Here is a 20000-nt window from a genome sequence, read left to right on the forward strand (position 1 = left end):
CCTGAACACGTGTGGCCAGCAGTCCGGGTTGTGGCTTCCCATCTCCAGGCCTACGCTGAGGATGGCATCCATGCACAAGACGTGGGCTGTGTGCAGCCACACCCCTTGCAGCTTCCCAATCTGCTCCAGTTTCTGCTCCACTTTTAGTTTCACTGTGCCAGAAAGACATTTATTAAAATAACAGTCTGAGTGAGGGAGACAGAAAGGGAGAGAGAAAGGGTGAAAATGAAGAATGTGTTGTCATGCAAGGGCAAGAGGAAAACAGACTTCACTGGTAGCAAGCTCCTCTCTGGCATGTCCCTACGGCTCCCCATGCAAACTACCCAGCCAGCAGGCTGTACAAACATTGGTGACCCCCGCTTTGTGGCTCCAGAAGTCAGGTAGACCCCAGGCTGGTAGGTGTAGTTCCCTCCAGGTGCCCATGGGCTGTGAGTCAGGCTTGGCAGTGTTGATGGGCTTTGTGTACGGATTCTAACTAAAGCCATCTGTGCCCAGACTCTCCACCCTCCCCTGTGTACTCACAATGGTAACACAGAAGTTTTCTTTCAAGTTCTGAGATTATTTTAATATTATGCTTTCATTATGATGATCAGCTCTAAAATTACGTACATGTATTCTGAGCACCAAGATGACTGTTTTATAACCAAAGATTACTGTATCATTACTCCCTATATTTACATTTGTATTTGTGAGCTCCAAATAATCCTTTTTTTTTAAAAAAAAGACAACTATTAAGAAAGGATGCAGACATTGACTTAGAGCATCAATTATGTACAATGCCAAGGCATGGCCAAATAACACAGTGCTCTCCTTGAATAAATGTTTCAAGCAACCAGATCTAGGGGGTAACTGAGTGGTGGCCAAGAACTCAGGAGCCTTTTCTCAAGCTAATGTGACAGCAATCTCAACATATTCCTGCTGTGAAAGGGAAAAGTGATTTTTAGCAAAACATCATTTGTCTCTGTAAATCTGACCTTGATGTTATTTTTTATTTGTATGTAATTTGAATAGTTTTGTTTGGGTTTTGTAGTTTTCTTAAGAATGTTGAATGTTAGGGTTTTGATATAGTGCACAGTTGTACAATACTTAAGTGAATTGTCATACCTATTTTTCAGTCCCCATGGGGGATCTGTCAAAATTACTTTGCTTTCACATAGGTCTCTAAATATTTAAGTTGGAAAGACATTGGCCCAAACTGTTTTTCACAGCTAAAAATGGGCAACTGTTTCAATGTCTGCCATTTTAAAGATCTGATAGATAGCACAATTTGGACTGTGCTTGCATTTTCCTTCTGTGTGTGCACAGTCTTTCATTATCAAGGTCATTTTCTCCTTTCTATCTGGATACTCATCCATTTCATTGACTGATTTATCAGGTGGAACATCAACCCTTCCCTTAGTCCCCCCGCCAAAAAAATAAAAAATAAAAAAAAAGCAAAGACTTCCTGAGCTCCCTGCTATGGATTTACTCCATCTATTCAATTTTTCTCTCAGAAAACTGGCCCATCTGCCTTCACCCACTATAGTCAGAATAGCCTTCAACTGTGTACCTCCTTGAAGCATGAGAGCCAATGGCCAGATGATGGAGAGAGGTATCATCAGCTTAGCCACTTGGGCCCACAGGACTCCTGCTAGCAGCCATCTGTACTTTCCTCTTGGCCAGGGTCCACTGTCGTTGGAAAATCTCATCTCCAAAGGGACCTACTGAAAGCACTCTGCAGGGCCCCCAAGCAAAACAGACCAACACCTGTGGTTCAATGGGACCTCAAGACCAGTGTTATACATGGATTACTGTGCATCAGACACAAAAGAGGGATGAGTGCCAGCACACGTGTGGGTGTGGACAGGAGTGTGCACACCTGACCCCGGGAACCAGGTAGATTAGTTTCCTTCTGCTGTTACCTTGTGCTATAGTGTCACTGGGTTCTTGGACTTCTCTTTCTTCTTTCTCTTCCTGGACACAGGAGGCAGCCGCCATTTGGGCAAGGGCTGAAGCACAGTTAGCAGCAACCCCTGTAGGGGAAATAAACCATTACCCCTTAACCGAAAGGACAGCCTCTAACTATTTGCCTAGCAAAACCCCTTTAAAGAGACTTCTTCCCCACTGGGGCCATTCCCAGTGACTCCCTTTACAGCACAGGTTGGGGAGCATGACTTGGCCAGTACCTAGAGCACAGCTTAGCCGTGCGGCTTTCCGCAGCCCATCAAGGCTCATGCAGATGGCGTCCCGTTCCTTTTGGTTCTGTTCTTTGATGCCTTCAGCCCCCAGGATGAAGGCCAGTCCCTTGGAGCTCCCCGCCATTCGGCCAGTCAGTGGGGTTGATAAAGTATCAATCAAGTTCTTCCAGCAGCCAACCAGAATATAGCGAGCAAATGCCACACCTGGAACATGAATGGATGTGGGTCACCTTCTAGAGACAAAAATAACCTGGCAACGAAGGGCATGGGATTCTCTGGCCACCAAACTACCAATCATGGGTTGCATGCAGTTCCGTGATGAAAAGTTTATCTAATGGGTTACATTGGGTTGTGTTTTACCGTGTGCTTATCAATAGCAAAGGCTGTATCATCCACTGGATGAGGCCCAGTAATGTCCATTGGATACCCCTTCCTCTGAGACAAAAATCTTCATTCATTTATGGCAACACATAGGAACTTCACTGCAGGTAACACATGCAACCTATGGACATTCATGAGCTGAAGATCCAAGACCTTACCTGCCACTGTGGAGTCATCAATTCTCCTGCCCTGGGTGAACGGGGACTCTGTAGAAGCTGAGGCCATCAGCTGGCCACCAATGGCACTGCTTTCTAAGCCATCAATATCTGTCAAGGAAAAAGAGTCAAGTTTCCCCTAAAGAAACACTCCCGTCACAAACAAATGCCATTACGATATTCATTTTTCCCCCAACAAATATCCACTGTATCTGTTACATACCAAGTATATATCAACATTGGTCAGAACATTATAAATTGTTTTATTCAATAAGTCCAGTTTTCTTGCAATGTTAAAGCATTCTTATATTATGCTGTTGTATGTTTTTTATTTGAAAAAGTAAACTCTGCTAGCACTGTTGTTGGAAAATCTATTCCCTTAGAATATTTTGATCATTGAACATTCTTTTTATTCAAAGACATGATATTATTCCCAGATTTTATATGGATAGGTTACCCTAACATGGATTTTTGTTTCAGTGCTTTCTCTAAGCATTAAGAGAATAAGCCTCTTTGGTCAGATAACCAGATATTCTGTTGGGAAAGTGAAACACTAATTTATTGATAGAATATGTTACAATTTGCAAACTATTTTCATGTAAGATCTTTTTGTTTGATTTTCCCAGCAACTCAAAATAGGCAGTCAGGGTTGGAGATGTTTGTGTGTGTGTATTTTAATATTCATTTATTTGAGAGGCAGGGAAAGAGAGAAAGCAAGCCCCCACCTGCTGGTTTATTTCCTAAATGTCTACAACAGTTGAGGTTGGGACAGGAAGAAGCTGGGAGGCAGCAACCAAATGCAAGCCTCCCCTGCAGGTGGCAAGGACTCAGCTATTGGAGCCAGCCCCTGCTGCCTCTCAGCATGTGCACTAGCAGGAAGCTGGAGTCAGGAGTGGAGCTGGGATTTGAAGCCAGGTACTCCGAGTTGGATGTGGGAATCCCATCCCTGCTTCTAAACACCTGTGCCAGGAAATAAGTATTTATAGCAGGTAAATTCCCCAAGGCCTTTGAGGTTGGCAAAGGGAAATCTGATTTAGTGTTCATGTTTTCTGACTTCTATGCACACCATGACACCACATCACAGCTCAACATGGGATCTTAAATTGCCCTGTTAAAATTTTTGGTAAAATAAACTCTCCTGTACAGAATTAACTCACCAACCACTTTTTATCATTCTGGCAAGAAAATATGACCAGAGATGTTATAACTGTGGTGCAGGTACTCTGTTCCCTGTGCCCTAAATTCCTCAGTATGGAGCTGAAATATAGGTACTTGGGTATAACTAATACAGTTGAATGCAACACCAGGAGAGGCGGAAAAGGAGGGTGGTACACATTTATCTCTTGAGTTTAGGATTTCATTCTTGTCCCAATAAGCTGGGACTTCTTTGCATGCCTACAACAGTTGGGATTGGATCAGGCCGAAGCCAGGAACCAGGAACTCCATCCTGGTCTCCCATGTGGGTGGCAGGGACCAAAGCACTCAGGCCATCTTCTGGTGCATCCTCAGGCAAGCCAGCAGAGAGCTAGATCGGAAGTGGACTCACACGGGTGCTCCAACATGGGATGCTGGCATTCCAGGTAGTGGCTTAATCCACTGCACCACAATGCTGGCCTCTTAGCCAACCTTTCGAGCCAGAGATTACACCTTCCAGCTGGCCTTTCCTGCCTGGTGCACAGCGTGTGAGGCAGGAGGGCACTACACAGGTGTCTGGGCAGGGCCATGCCCCATGTATCCTGTCGGCTGGAGCCCAGAGGGGAATCACTCAGGTCAGAAATCAGCCCTGGAAGTCAGAGCGAGCCCAGGAGAGGCCTGAGCAATCTCTCTTAGGCAGATGACAGAACCTCTCTGCTCTTTCACTGACATTGTAGCTGAGCCATAAAAGGCCAAGAAAAGCTGCTTTTGTCAGAAACAAAATAACTCCACAACACTGCTCCGTATGCGCGCCTGTAGCATCTCTGAGAGTTAAACAGGACATGGAAGCTCGGGACTCCAAGGGGAAAGGTGCTGGGCAGGCACACCCTTGGCATTGCTTTTCATTCCGGCACAGCCAGGAAGGGAAGGGGGATCCCGTGATGTGGACAGAAAATGGGAATGAGGCCAAGCTGAAAATCGATCGCTTCATCTTACTGGGAAATTCCCCCGAGCACAGCATGATCGAGGGTGTCTATTAGCACGTGAGGGCTTCCAGGAAAAACTCTGGGCTCTGTGCCCAGAAAGCCCTAGATCTCCAGAGGAGAGGCCTGCAGCTTCACCCCAGACAGAGGTGCTACGCTCGTTCCTGTCTAACAGGGTACAGCAAGCCTGGCAGACTCCCACACGCAGAAAGGACAGAAACTCCACGTGAAGTGCCTCTGTGTCAATTCCCTGGAACTGTCACCCGCTGCCAGGGAAGCCCTGTGGCTGCTGTTTCAAAGTCTGCTTGGAACACGCTTGCTTCAACGTAAGAGGCTTTTTGAAGGGTGCCCCTCCCACCCCCGGCGTGCCACGGAGCCCTGGCAGCGGCCACTGACCGGTCAGCATGGTGATGAGGGGCAGGCTGTTGTCCTCCGGGCTGCCCCAGTAGCCAGCTTCTCCCAGCATGTTTCGGTCGAGCACCTGATGGTAGAGTTCCTCGATCCAGGCCTGGGAGAAGACCATCAGCACCCCGCTCGTCTGCACCTGCTTCAGGAACTCTTTCTACAGAGACAGAGCACAACAAAAAGGGACCCAGGGTGACGCCCTGCAGACACACAGACCTAAAGCACACGTCGGACTTGCCCTGCACCCCAGCCGCACTGACTGGTTCACTGTGCTGGGGCGGAGCAGGGGAACAGGTGGCATAGAGCGAGGCCCAAACTTCACGAAGCTGCCTGCATTTCTCACATCTTTCAACAGGCACCCTGTGGGAGGATTAGGGATGCCACATTCTCTGTTTTCACTCCCCGGGGAAGGGGGGTCAGAGACCGCAAGGCTAATTTTTTAGCAAAGCTTCTTCCCATTGGCCCAGCAGCTGCAGAGATGAAAATTGCTCCCTAGAGGAGCCCTCGCACGTCCGAATACGTGACTCATGTTCATGAAGTCATCACTTGCCCTCGGGAAGGCACAGCTCATTAAGCAAATCACTGCTGAGCGCCTTCCTGCAGGCCCCGTGGATTTAGGCTCAGGGACTGAGACAAGGGGGCACTGTGGAATCATGGGAGCCAGCCGGGGCTAAGCAACATCATTCTCACCCCAGACCTTACACGAAGGCAGGCGCCGCCCCTGGTGGCCCACCACCAGGTCTGGCTCATGAGCCAGTCTGCACACGTTGTGGAATGCAGTGTTTGTCACAGCTCGTCTTTCTCTACAGGAGATTCTCTGCACATCTTCACATCACCCTTTGCCTGCTGTCAATGCACTTTTGCGTGTGGTCTATGCACACGTGTGGTTAATAGTGACACTGGATGAAACCAAGGGGCCACAACTCACAGGTCCATGCAAATCGCACGCCTGCTTCTCAATGCTGCTGTCTCTCCCCACCTGCCACAGCTGCACGGGCACACGCGGTAGAGCAGTGTGGAACAGGACACCTGCTTCCTAAGTGCTCAGCCAAGAAGCACTGCTTGCCCTTGGAGTGCCTGACGCCACGCACTCACCATCACGCCCGGTGCCAGAGCCGGCCGTTTCCTGTAGTAGTCTCCATGGGAGAGCTTGAGGTTGAGGAGCAGGGCGCAGTGCGCCGCCGTGTACAGGCTGTCCGCGTTCATCAGCATCTGGAAGCTGAGGCTGCTGTTCCCGTCGAAGCCGGGGGAGTGCATCATGCCTGAGGGGGAGAATGGAGGCGGTGCTGGGGCTGCACACACTGCGCCAGGCAGGGCCCGTGGCGGAGGGCCCGAGAGACTGCACCTGCCCAGGATGTCCGGAGTGCTGCACTAGTGGGGCTGCTGGCCAAGGGCATGCACTCTGGAGTGGCTCTGCCTTGGCCTGAATCTTCATCCATCACTTAGCACCTGTGTCTCGGTACATTCATTTAGACCCTGTAAGTCTCCCCTTCTTTTCCTACAAAAAGGGAGAATAACGGACACACTCCATCTCATGCTAAGCTCTCCGGTGGCTCCTAATTTCCCTTCCTTCTTACACCTTGCAGGCACCCTAACCTGCCTGCTATGTCTTGCCCACACCAAGCGTGGGCCTGCCCCAGGGCCTTTGCATATGCTCTTGCCACTCCCTGAAATGGCCTTCCCCAGGGTATCTGGAAAACTTGCTCTTGCTGTTCTTTCAGGTGCCCATTCAAGTGCAGTTTCTCAGAGATTTTCCATTTCAGCAGCGTCTCCCACCCCCGACAATACTCTGCTTCCTCCCCCTGCATTTATGTCATTACCTCAAAAGCACTGATTCTATGCAGAATTCTATTAGTATGATTTAATGTCTGCTATCAATATCACATAATCTGTATAAGACAGTGTTAGTTTTGTTCATTACAGAGTCCCTGGTCCCTACAATAGTGCCTAGCATATAGTAGCAGCCTTGAAAATACTTGTGAATTGATAGATAAAAAATGAATGAACAAGCCTGCTATGAGAAACAGATACAATACACATGTAAGGTGTTTAGAGTAATTACTTGTAAGTACAGACTTTCCAAAAAGTAATGATGTTCCTCCAAAAGCAAAATGTAGAATTAACATACTAGAGGACTTCAAAAAGCTCATGGAAAGTTGAATTAAAAGATAAGTTTGTTTTGGTTCAAAAGTTTTGAAACCCACGCAGTTTTTGCATATGCACATTTTCCATGAACTTCTTGAAGAATCTGTATACTGAAAAGTTCCAAAAAATTTTCACAACAAAATAAACTTATCTTTTAATTCCAAACTTCCATAACTTTTTGAAGGTTCCGTATTTGATTTAGCAGTGGTACTCCTACTTCTATGGCCAAAGACCTGAAAGCAGGGACTTGGACAGAAACGTGTACATCAGATGCACAATATATATATGCACCAATATACACAATAGGCAAAATGCGGGAATAACCAGTGTCCCTCAACAGACCAATGGCTACACAAAATACGGTATATGGGAGGGTACTTCCAAAACTGTATGGAAAAAAGAATTAAAAGATAAGCTTATTTTGGTGCAAATTTTATTTGAAATATATGCATAGTTTTTTTTAATAATGTGTATTTTCCATGAATGTTTGGAAGACCTTTCCTACATAAAGTGGGATAGTCATAAAAAGGAACAGGAGTTCTTATACGTGCTACAACATGAAGCTTAAAAATATTATGCCAAGAGAAATAAGGCAGTCACAGAATGACACATATATAGGATTAATTGATAAGACATACCTAGAATGAAAAAATTAACAGAGACTGAAAGTAGATTGGTGTTTACCAAGAACTGGGGAAGAGTTGTATCTGTTTAGGATGAGGAAATAGTGGGGATGTTTGTACAACACTGTGAATATAATTATCGTCACTGAATCGTACACTCAAAATGGTTAAAATATAAAATTTTGTTACATATACAATCACAATTAAAACACACACGTCAAAAACCACTGAATTGTGTATTTTAAATAAGCAAATTACAGTTAACTGAATTATATCTCAGTGAAAGTTTAAAAAAAAACAAAGAGGTTAAAAAACCGTAAGTCATACTTATTCACTTTCCACAATGTTTTCTAAAAATTTACTTATTTTATATGTAATACAAAGTTCACTTTTGAGGGGTCTCTTGTACTTTATGCATGTTAACTGAGAAAGCAACAAAAACCAAGCAAACAATTGTACCTGAAACTCAAAGATGGGGTGAGTGTTTAGCCTAGCAGTAAAGGTACCTGTGTCCCCCACCGCTTGCCCTTGGAGTGCCTGACGCCACGCACTCACCATCACGCCCGGTGCCAGAGCCGGCCGTTTCCTGTAGTAGTCTCCATGGGAGAGCTTGAGGTTGAGGAGCAGGGCGCAGTGTGCCGCTGTGTACAGGTTTGATCCCTGGCTCTAGCTCCCGATAATGCACACCCTGGCAGGCAGCAGTGATGGCTCAAGTGATTGGGTTCTTGCCACCCATGAGGGAGACCTGAATTGAGTTCCTGGCTCTCGGCTTAGGTCCTGATCCATCCTGACCACTGAGGGCATTTGAGAAGTGAACTGGCTGATGGGAGCGCTCTTCGTCTGTCTGACTCTCTATCTTTCAAATAAATAAATAAAAATGGGTTCATACTGTCAGGAACGCCAAAACCTTCTTCTAAGCTTTCACAGGGTAAAAAAAATCACCCCAATCAGCTTTTCCTAGTGTAGTGTTCCTTTTGTTCCTGCAAACTCTTGGAGGCTGCATTTAGGGATGGGGTGAGACAGTCATCCTAAACACATGTATACAATACATACACACACACACATCCTCTCTTCAGTTCATGGCTAAAATGATCTTTGCCTCTTCTCTGAAATGTAGCAGTCTTCCAGAATTAACAGCCATGTATGTGAGAAATACAGATTTGTAACTGGAATGTTTTCTTAGATCCTCATTTTCAAATGGAGTATCTGATTTTATGGTGGGAGTTAACTATATATTATGGCAATAAAACCACCTTAGATAATCACAGGGTAGGCAATGCTGCCTCTTGCTTTAATGGGGTTCTTTAAGAACTTTGCAGCTACCTGACAGGTTTCCACTGAGAGCAGTTAGGGGTCATGGGCTAAGGTCTTTGGGATTTGAAAATTAGACCCTTGGCTCAGACCTGAGCAGTATCTCAGCCCTGGTTTGTGGGATCCCTGGCACTCTTATAGTGCTGGTGGGGGGGGTTTCAGTTCTCTGGAGGACATGTGGGGCAGGAGATCAGACCCTTTCCATAGCAAAATAGAAAGCAAGGTCAGGTTTAATTTGAGTCTATGATGAAGGGCAAAACAACCTGTTGGTGGCTTTGATCTCAGGTGTCAGTAATCATTTCTTGAACAATTTTGAAACCAATGACTATTTACCCTGGAACACATTTGGAAACCTGAGCATATGCTCAGAATCTGCAAGCGAAAAGGCAGTTAATGTGTCTGCTGACACGGAGACCCATTAGCAGAGACGCATCTCAGCCCCTGCAGGCACTGCCCGTGGATACACTGAATTCTGAAACACTTTTCCAGACGTGTTAGGAGCAAGCTGTTGGCCCTGGCCTAAATCCATATGCCAGATTCATTTCTTATATCACAAAATGCTGGCAAATTTCAGAATAAAATAAAATGTAGTATAGTCTATCCACATCAGTCAAACCGATGTTTTCTTATTACACCAGACTATTTTATAATGGAAATAACATGACAGCTATAATTTATTAGATGCTTTCTGCTGCCTGCCACAAATTTCAATGTATGATTTCTTTTGATCTTGCCCAAGCTTTGTTTACCAGAAAGGAAAATGCCTCCAAGATCTTAAGGCACAATAAGAGATAAGCAACAATAACCCATAATGAAATAAACAACCACTGAAGTGTTAACCAATCTGGAATAACAAACATAGGAACCATAACCTTTTCCATATTCTAGTTATTTCTTAAAGATGTATTTATTTATTTGAAAGGCATAGTGAGAGAGAGAGAGAGGGAGGGAGGGAGGGATGGATAGGAGAGGAGAGGAGCGGAGCGGGGAGGGGAGAGGGGAGAGGGGAGAGGAGGGGAGAGGAGAGGAGAGGAGGGGAGAGGAGGAGAGAGGAGAGGGGAGGGGAGAGAGGAGAGGAGAGGGGAGGGGAGAGAGGAGAGGAGAGGAGAGGGGAGGAGAGGGGAGGGGAGAGGGGAGAGGAGAGAGGAGAAAGGAGGGGAGAGGAGGAGAGAGGAGAGGAGGGGAGAGGGGAGAGGGGAGAGGAGGGGAGAGGAGGAGAGAGGAGAGGAGGGGAGAGGAGGAGAGAGGAGAGGGGAGGAGAGGGGAGAGGGGAGGAGAGGGGAGAGGGGAGGGGAGGAGAGGGGAGAGGAGAGGAGAGGAGAGGAGAGAGGGGAAAGGGGAGAGGGGAGAGGGGAGCGGGGAGGGGAAGGGAGAGGAGGAGAGAGGAGAGGAGAGAGGGGAGAGGGGAGAGGAGAGAGGAGGGGAGAGGAGAGAGGAGGGGAGAGGAGAGGGAGAGAGGGGGCAAAGGGGAGGTGTGGAGAGGGGGAGAGGGGGGAGAGGGGGGAGAGGGGGAGAGAGAGAGAGGAGAGGAGAGGAGAGAGGAGAGAGGAGAGGGGAGAGGGGAGAGGAGAGAGGAAGGGAGAGGAGAGGAGAGGAGAGGAGAGGAGAGGGAGAGAGGGGGCAAAGGGGAGGTGTGGAGAGGGGGGAGAGGGGGAGAGAGAGAGATTGATCTTCCATCTGCTCCTTAGCTTCTCAAATGGCTTCAAAGGCTGGCACCATCCAGGTCTCCCACACTGGGAGCAGGGTACCTGGGCCATCCTCCTCTGCCTTCTCAGACATGTTAGCAGGAAGCTGGATCAGGAACAGTGCAGCTAGAACTCAGACCAGTGCTCACTGCACTGTGACACTAGCCCTATAGTCAAGTTATTTCTGTTTCCCAGTTTTCAGTAACTAAAATTCTTTCTCCCTCATCATAATTAAGACAAGCTGTAATGTCTGGAACAGGAAAACGGGTTACCTGCTTTCCAATGAAAGACTGCATAGAAGATTGCACAAACAATCTCTAAAAGTCTCTTCCAGATCTAAGATAACTTGATATTTCTTTTAAAAAACACTAAATACTCATTTAAAACATTTAACAGTATTGAAGACTGTAAAGAAATAAGTAAGACCTTCTTGCTTCTCCCAAACCCAATGATATCCCTCCAGCAAGACTCCCTTTCTTGTATGTATGGAAATACAATCTGCACTGTGACCTCATGTTGCTCAACAATATACTTGTAGGCGCAGGATTCCAATTTTTAAAATCGAAGTAAACTCATTCTTTAGCTCCATTTTCTGCAAATGTTCTGAAGGCCCCTCGTATCTTACACATCTTGCTACTGACATTTACAGACAGGCCTCATTCTTTTTTAACGACTGGCTGTACCGCCACATGGTTGTATTGAGACTTATTTCATTAATGCTTGTATGTTGTTTCAATAATGAAAACAGCTGAAAAGATGAAGCAACTTTTAGCACTTCTGCAACTGTATTTGTGGAATAAATTTCTGAAAGCAGAATAAGTACATAGTTTGTTAGGGATGGCCTAAATATTTTCCAAATAGCTTTTAAAACACTTTTATTAACGATTACTGTACATATTTGCTATAGCATGACAAGTCCATATCAATACACCTTTCCAATGTGTACCGGTCGAAACAGAGTCACCATTTCCCTTTCTCTGACGTCCTTTAATGACTGGAGGCTTGGAGCTCCCTCCTTCTGTTTGTCCATATACTATTTACTAGGTTGCTATGAACTACAGCCTCCCTTCCTTTCCCAGGCACATGAGCAGGCACTAGATGGGAAGCAGAGCAGCCAGGACCTGAACCAGTGCTCTAATAGGGGAGGCTGGCGTTGTAGGCGGCTGCTTAGCCCGCTCTACCACAACACTGGCCCAAGTTTTATGTGTTAAATGCTGAAACTTCAGCATTTTCTTGTGTGGATGATTTTTGAGAGGAAGACACTATTATTTGTCAGTTCTGGATGACTCAAGGCCATCGTGTTGCAAACAGCGGCAGCTCTGCAGCACCGTGGTCTACAGCCACTCTGGATACCACCGACGCTGGCTGGGCTCTCTTGGCACAAGGGATGTGGCGCTTGTCTGGGCAGGCAAGCTCCTCTCTTGCTGAGCGTTTGTAGCTGGGAAGAGGCAGGGACTCAGAGGGTCCACCAAGCCTCTCAAAGAACAGAGATGTTTCTTCCGACTCAGAGGCTTTCCCCACAACTCCCTCAGCCACCAACGATTTCACATCCCCAGGGACTGAAGACCATCAATGATGTGTGCTCAGCAAATGCTTATTACAAATAAGCCATGTGTATCGTGGTTTACGGCACACTGCATTTTCTCTATATATGCTAGTTCAGGAAGGAGTGAGAAGAGAAGGAGACAGACAACAGCCAAACCATACATCCAGGAACATTCAATGAGGCCATGCCAAATCGAGTGCTGGCAGTATCCAAGACTAACGGGAGAAATACAGTTTTTCAAGATTATACATTTTCCTAGTCTCACAATGAAATGTGTATTTTGTTTATGTGTGGTTATTCCTTCACATAAATAAAGAGCTTCAAAGTTTATTTTAGCATATAATTCCAAAAGGGAAAATATTGAATAAATTATGGTTGACAAACACTGGTATTTTTTAAAAAGAATTTTTAAAAAAGAATCAAGAAATTAGGAAATAATAGTTAGGAAAGGAGACTATTTAAATAGAGTCTCTTTACAGCCTTTTAACAGGTTGCAGAGTTATTAGAATTTTGTTATCTCCTCGGGTGCTTGTTGTAACTTTGGATCATTCTGATACTAATGAATGTTCCTCCATACTTATTCTGAGATTGAAATCTCTTTTTCATGTTCTTTTCACAAAGGACATTTCCTTCCTCCCCTCCTTTCTTTTTTTCTTCCTCTCCTCCCTCCTGATTATTTACTAGAAAGGCAGAGTGACAGAAAGTGAGAGGGAAAAACACAGAGAGATCTTCTATTTACTGGTTCACTCTCCAAATGGTCAGGCCAGGGCTGGGCTAGGCGAGGCCAGGAGCCTGGAACTCCATCCAGGTCTCCCACATGGGTGGCAGGGAGCTGTAATAGAAGATGAACAGTCAGAACTCTAAATGGTGCTCTGATATGGGATGCCAGTGTCGCATGCAGGGACTTAACCACAATGCTGCCCCCGTCAGTTTCTTATAAATCCTTTTAAGATACGCCTTAACAACATATCATCATTCAGCTTCCACCAACGTCCAGGAAACCTGACGAGAATATTTTGTGTGTGTTTGTGTGTGATGTCTTCTTTGTTGGACAACAGATGAATGAGGCATGGCCCTGGCTCTGGAGCTGACTGCGGGAAGGAGATCTGGGTCATTAACCAATGACAATGCTAAGTGCAGTCAACACAGCGACCAGCACAGGTTCTTGTTCAGTGGTGGCCGAGCAAGTGTTGAGGGTGGCTTTGAACAGTTCCGTGTTGTCCCCCGAGAGCCAGTCCTTTGTGCCTGAGCACAGCCCAGGGCAGCTCCAGCCCTCAAGGGATTCTTGCCTTTAAGGGGAAGGCACAGTTGCCCTCCCTGGTGTCAGGCAATCATTCATTCCTGCTACAACCTGAATGTGCCCCTTATTGCTTTCTTTCAATAAAATTTGAAACAAACTTTCAATATAAAATTTGAAATAAGCTTTCAATAAACTACTTACAATGTGAAATTGTATTTCCCAGGTTTTTCCATCTCCATGCTCCATCCAAACTCCAGCTCTTCAACAACAATAGCCTAACACTCTAGTGGGTTGTGGCTGATATTCCCTCCCCCATCCAGCTCTTCTGCTTACACTGGGTCTGGGTCATGAGGCTGATAGTCAACAAAAGAGAAGGGTTGGGGCTGGCGCTGTGGCTCAGAGGGTTAAGCTACTGCCTGGGATGACACCAGCATCCTACATGGGTGCTGGTTCTAGTCTCAGCTGCTCCACTTCTGATCCAGCTCCCTGCTATGGCCTGAGAAGGTAGCAGAGGATGATCCAAGTATTTGGGCCCCTGTACCCACATGGGAAACCCCAAGGAAGCTCCTGGCCTCAGATCAGCCCAACTCCAGCTACTGCTGCCATTTGGGGAGTGAACCAATGGATGGAAGATATTCTTTCTCTCTCTCTGTAATTCTGCCTTTCAATTAAATAAATATTTAAAAGGAGAGGGAGGGAGAGAAGAGTCTGAGATTGGAGAACATGATGTCCCCACTCGACACTGGAAGATCACATCCTGTATGGGTATTTGGTAGAATTCAGAATATACTTGGAGAACTCAACTGGCGCCTGATGCAACACCACATTGAAAGTAGTTGATACATTGACTCACCCAAAGCACACTGCTCCATGAGTTTCAGACACCCAGGCAGAGGAGCATAAAGAAGATTCAGGTTTAAGAATCACAGATCTAAGACCGTGTGCAGCGCTGTCTGCAAGGCCAGCATCCCATATGAATGCAGGTTCAAGTCCCAGCTGCTGCGCTTCTGCTCTAGCTCCCTGTTAATGCTCATGGGAAGCAGCAGCAGATGCCACAAGTACTTGGGCCCCTGCCACCCATGTAGGAGACCAGAGGGGAGTTCTAGGCTCCTGGTTTGGCCCAGCCCCAGCTGCTATGGTCATCTGGGGAGTGAACCAGCACGTGTAAGCTCTCTCTGTTTCTGTCTTTTCCTCTCTTTGTAACTCCACGTTTCAAATAGATACATAAATCTTTAACAAAAGGAATCAGTTGTTCTATTTCAGTCACTAACGGCTACCTAGAATGCAGTTACTTCTCACTCTTTCCTGTGTACATGCGAGAGTATGTACATGAACTTCAAAAACTTCATGGAAAACGGCATTAGAAGAGCTCATTTGGCTGAAAAACTTTTGAAATCTATGCACAGTTTTTTTCAAACTATGCATTTCCCATGATTTTTTTTTTTTAAAGATTTATTTAGGGGCCCGTGCTGTGGCACAGCAGGTTAAAGCCCTGGCCTGAAGCACCAGCATTCCATATAGGTGCTGGTTCTAGTACCAGCTGCTCCACTTCCGAACCAGCTCTCTGCTATGGCCTGGGAAGGCAGTAGAAGATGACACAAGTCCTTGTTCCTCTGCACCTTCATGGGAGACCCGAAAGAAGCTCCTGGTTCCTGGCTTCAGATCGGCTCAGCTCCGGCCGTTGTGGCCATCTAGGGAGTGAACCAGCGGATGGAAGACCTCTCTGTTTCTACCTCTGTAACTCTGTCTTTCAGACAAATAAAATAAATCTTTTAAAAAAGATTTATATATTTATTTAAAAGGCAGGGTTTATAGAGAGAAGCAGAGAGAGGGGAGAGATGTTCCATCTGCTGGTTCACTCCCCAAATAACCACAATGGCTGGAGTCTGAAGCCAGGAGCTTCTTCTGGGACTCCCACATGGGAGGAGGGACCCAAGCACTTGGGTCATCTTCTGCTGTTTTCCTGGGCGCATTAACAGGGAGCTGGATCAGAAGAGGAGCAGCCGAGACTGGAACCGGCACCCACATAAGATGTGGGCATCACAGGTTGAGGCTTTGCCTACTACCTCACAGCACCAGCACTAGCCCTATTTCTTTTCTTTTCTTTTTTTTTTTATTTTATTTATTTGAAAGACATGAGTGAGAGAGAGAGAGAAGTTTTCCATCTGCTGTTCACTTCCCAAATTCCTACAATGGTTAGCACAGAGCTGATTAGAAACCAGGAGCTAGGAGCTTCTTCTAGGTCTCCCACTTGAGTGCAGGGGCCCAAGGCCTTGGGCCATCTTCTACTGCTTTCCCAGGCCATAGCAGGGAGCTAGATCGGAAGTGGAGCAGTGGGGACTCGAACCAGCTCCCATATGGGATGCCAGTGCTGCAGGCCAGGGCTATAACCCACTGTATCACACAGTGCCAGCCCTGCCCCCATGATTGGTTTTTAAGTCCCTTTGTATACACCTTTCAGCCTCGTAAGTATATTCCATCCACAGACTGCTACACAATTCACACAGACACTAACCCCCCGCCCCCGGTAAGTCTTAACTAATTCTTTCACTCTTTGAACACAGGAAATCCAGAGATCCATTAATATGCTCCAAGCAACTCTAAGCTTCGTACCTAAAGACCCAGTAAAGAAAAGAAAAAAAAAAAAGAAAAGAAAACTGGAAATCCTTGTTGACTATGCAGCGAAACAAAAGCAACAAACAAATGGTTCACAAACCTGAGCAGAAGGTAGAGGCAAAGTTCTGGAGGGCGGAGTCCACCTCTTCCACGCTGGCCAGCGCCAGGAGCCGGGGCAGGAGGCCCTCCAGGGACTGCACGAAGAGCCTGGCGCTGTGCTGGTCGGCCTCCTGAGTCTTGAGCAGTTTCAGCGACAGGGCGGCGGTGCGCAGGGCGCGGGGGCCAAGGCAGTCCCGGGGGGTCTGCTCCTCGTCGGCCAGCGAGCAGTTGTCCGACCCGATGTCCGACACGTCCGACCTGCCCGAGTCCTTCTCGGCCGCCATGGAGTACTGATCACAGGAATCGAATTCCGTCCTGGAAAGGTCTTGCTCGTCTACGCTGAAGTTGCTCTCGCTGTACCTGGATCCGTAGGACCTGGTCCTGCAGTCCACCGACAGGAAGTTGGTGATGTCCGGGTAGGCCACCGTGTGGCTGCGCTGGACCACATCCGGCTGGTCCACTGCTTCTAGTTCCGACACTTTGCTCAGCGTTTCCTTGCCCTCCTGGATGGCGGGCGACTTGAGGCTGCTCTTGTGGTGCTCCAGGTGGTCCTCGGGTGTGGTCTGACCCAGCTCCCCCTCCAAGGTGGTCTGGCCCGTGTCCGTGGTGACGCTGATGCTGATGTCAGGGCTCCTTTCGGTCCCCGCCTCCCAAGGCGTGTGTTCCGAGGACAGCACACGCCGCTGCCAGCGGAAGTCGGCCTCGTTGATCTCCATGGAGTCTCGGCTGGACTCCGCTCCATCTTTCAGCTCCTCCAGGCGCAGGAGCAGCAGCTGCACCTGCGCGTCGCTCAGGCCCTTGCCCCGGCTGAGCTCGTCCAGGGCTCCGAGCAAGGTGCAGACACAGGACACAGCGGCGTAGCAGGCTTCGATGCCGCCCTTGATGCACGCTTCGGTCATGCCGTCCATGATGCTAAACAGCGTTGGAAAGAGAAACATGGCACCCACACGTGAAACAGAAAAGAAAAAAAAAAAAAAGCTCCGAAATGCGCAAGAATGGTTAGCCTGCAGAACTGAATGGCATTCAACTCAGATCATCTTATTTGTATAAAGATTAAACAGTTTAAGTGATAAATAATCGAATAGCACGCTGGGGCTAGCAGTGGAAAACCTCTGTATAAGGCAGTCTGTCTGGGATCACGTTCCTTCTTGGCTAAGATGGTTTATCTGGGAGCAAACCAAGACTCCCCATGGGAACATATGATCTTCCCACCAGCAGGCACTGAGCAAGCTTGCTTTTGTAGGAAGCTCAGTTTTTTTTTCAAACAGAAAAGTAGTTTCAAGGCTACATGGTCCATGTGGACCATTTTCCTCTATAAAATACACAGATCCCTGAACAGACACAGATGCACGGCCATGCCACTATTTCAAATCATGTAACATTCAGTGTTCTCAGGTGGGCTGCCTGCAAAGGAATTCTATGGCTATGGTGTGATAAACCAAAAAGATCTCCCAGAAAAATGATCCTCCTGAATTTTGGACAGCTCATCATGTACATGCAAGGTTATAGGATTATAATAAATTGAGATAAGTCTCATATGCCTTGTGGGCAAATCATTAACTGTACACTTCATTTAAAGTAGATTCATGGGCGTTTTAGGACTTTGGAAACAAGATGGAAGGTATTTGGAGCATCTGTGTTCACTAGAAGCATCGACCTAAAGGGAGAACGGATCATACAGTTTCAGAAGGTCCAGGTGAGACTTCCTTTTGGAAATCGATCTTTTTCTGGGTTCTGGTTCAGTAGAGCTGGGTCCTGCCAAGTCACAGAGACGCTGGGGGCTCCCAAGTATCTTCAGAAAGGCGGGAAACAACAGAGAAGGGAATGTCATTAAAAAGTGCAAAGTTTTAAAGTTGTGAGAAGAAATAAACATGTACTTTCTTTACTGAGTGATAGACCATAACGTGAAACACAATTGCAGGATTATCCCTTATTCAAAATGTTTAGAATCAGAAGTGGTTCAGATTTTGGAGTTTTGCAGATTACAGAACTTAGATCTACAATGAGTTATCTTGGGGACAGGACCCACTTCTCAATACAAAATTCATTCATGTTTCAGATACACCTCATACAATTGTATAGGATATTTTAAATAATTTTATGCACAAAGCAAAACTTGAGTAGATCAGACTATCAGACTTGGGGCAAAACGTCAGTGCTCAGCAGCCAGGATTGAAATTGGATTTGGATTTTGGAGCATTGTGGAATTTTGGGCTAGGAAATCTGAACCTATATTTGGAAAATAGAATTGATTTAGGTATTCCTCTTGATATAAAGCACATACTGGACTCCAGACTGTCTAGTTCAGGGCTGGTTTAGACAACGAAAATTCTCTAAGGCATCATTTCAAAACGTTTATAGCACAAGACTAGAAAGCAGTTGCAATTTTTTTTTTTTTTGGTCAGATTGGCTTCTGATAAATTTTCCTGGGTAGCTTCATAAGCTGGGTTAGGAAATATTCCCTCTTTAAATTTTTTGGAAAATTTCATGGAACATTAGAATATTTGTTCTGATTCCTAATATAACTTGTATCTAAAGCCATATGGGGCAAGTATTATTTTTTGAGGGGAAGATTTAAGCTACTGATTCAATTTCTAAAAACAATTATGAGATTATTTTGGCTTTCAATTTCTCCTTGATTTAATTTTTATTATTTTTTAAAAGTTTTTTTTTAACTTTTATTTAATGAATATAAATTTCCAAAGTACGATTTATGGATTACAATGGCTTCCCCCACATACCGTCCCTCCCACCCACTACCCTCCCCTTTCCCACTCCCTCTCCCCTTCCATTCACATCAAGATTCATTTTCGATTATCTTAATATACAGAAGATCAGCTTAGTATACATTAAGTAAGGATTTCAACAGTTTGCTCCCACACAGAAACATAAAGTGAAAAATAATAGATGATTTTTTTAAATGATGATGAAATCAGATCAGACCTATTGTCATGTTTAATCCCAGTGAGAGTCAAGTTGGGAGTTGATAATTTCTTTTTTTTTTTTTTTTTTACAGAGGATCAGTTTAGTATACATTAAGTAAAGATTTCAACAGTTTGCACCCCCATAGAAACACAAAGTGAAATATATTGTTTGAGTACTCGTTATAGCATTAAATCTCAATACACAGCACATTAAGGACAGAGATCCTACATGAGGAGTAAGTGCACACTGACTCCTGTTGTTGACTTTACCAATTGACACTCCTGTCTATGGCATCAGTAGTCTCCCTATGCTCCAGTCATGAGTTTCCAAGGCTATGGAAGCCCTCTGAGTTCTCCGACTCTTATCTTGTTTAGACAAGGTCATAGTCAAAGTGGAGGTTCTCTCCTCCCTTCAGAGAAAGGTACCTCCTTCTTTGATGACCTGTTCTTTCCACTGGGATCTCACTCGCAGAGATCTTTTGCCAGAGTGTCTTGGCTTTCCATGCCTGAAATACTCTCATGGGCTTTTCAGCCAGATCCGAATGCCTTTAGGGCTGATTCTGAGGCCAGAGTGCT

The 20000-nt window shown here is 46.0% G+C and overlaps 1 protein-coding gene across 5 annotated transcripts in view; it reads right to left on the minus strand.

The window, feature by feature from the left end:
• The window catches only part of ARFGEF3 (ARFGEF family member 3), a 179249-nt gene that overhangs the window by 53769 nt on the left and 105480 nt on the right, over positions 1-20000 (minus strand). For all 5 annotated transcript variants that reach the window (XM_051854295.3, XM_089332622.1, XM_089332623.1 and 2 more), the window contains 8 exons: positions 18180-18292; positions 16502-17412; positions 6331-6497; positions 5227-5392; positions 2717-2824; positions 2166-2381; positions 1902-2012; positions 2-152 (listed from right to left, as the gene is read on the minus strand). In XM_051854295.3, the coding sequence (XP_051710255.3) occupies positions 2-152; positions 1902-2012; positions 2166-2381; positions 2717-2824; positions 5227-5392; positions 6331-6497; positions 16502-17412; positions 18180-18292 (1943 nt within the window). The remainder of the gene's footprint in view (position 1; positions 153-1901; positions 2013-2165; positions 2382-2716; positions 2825-5226; positions 5393-6330; positions 6498-16501; positions 17413-18179; positions 18293-20000) is intronic.

Source organism: Oryctolagus cuniculus, chromosome 5, assembly GCF_051225735.1.
Source record: "Oryctolagus cuniculus isolate XC-2025 breed Fujian yellow rabbit chromosome 5, ASM5122573v1, whole genome shotgun sequence".
Lineage (NCBI taxonomy): Eukaryota > Metazoa > Chordata > Mammalia > Lagomorpha > Leporidae > Oryctolagus > Oryctolagus cuniculus.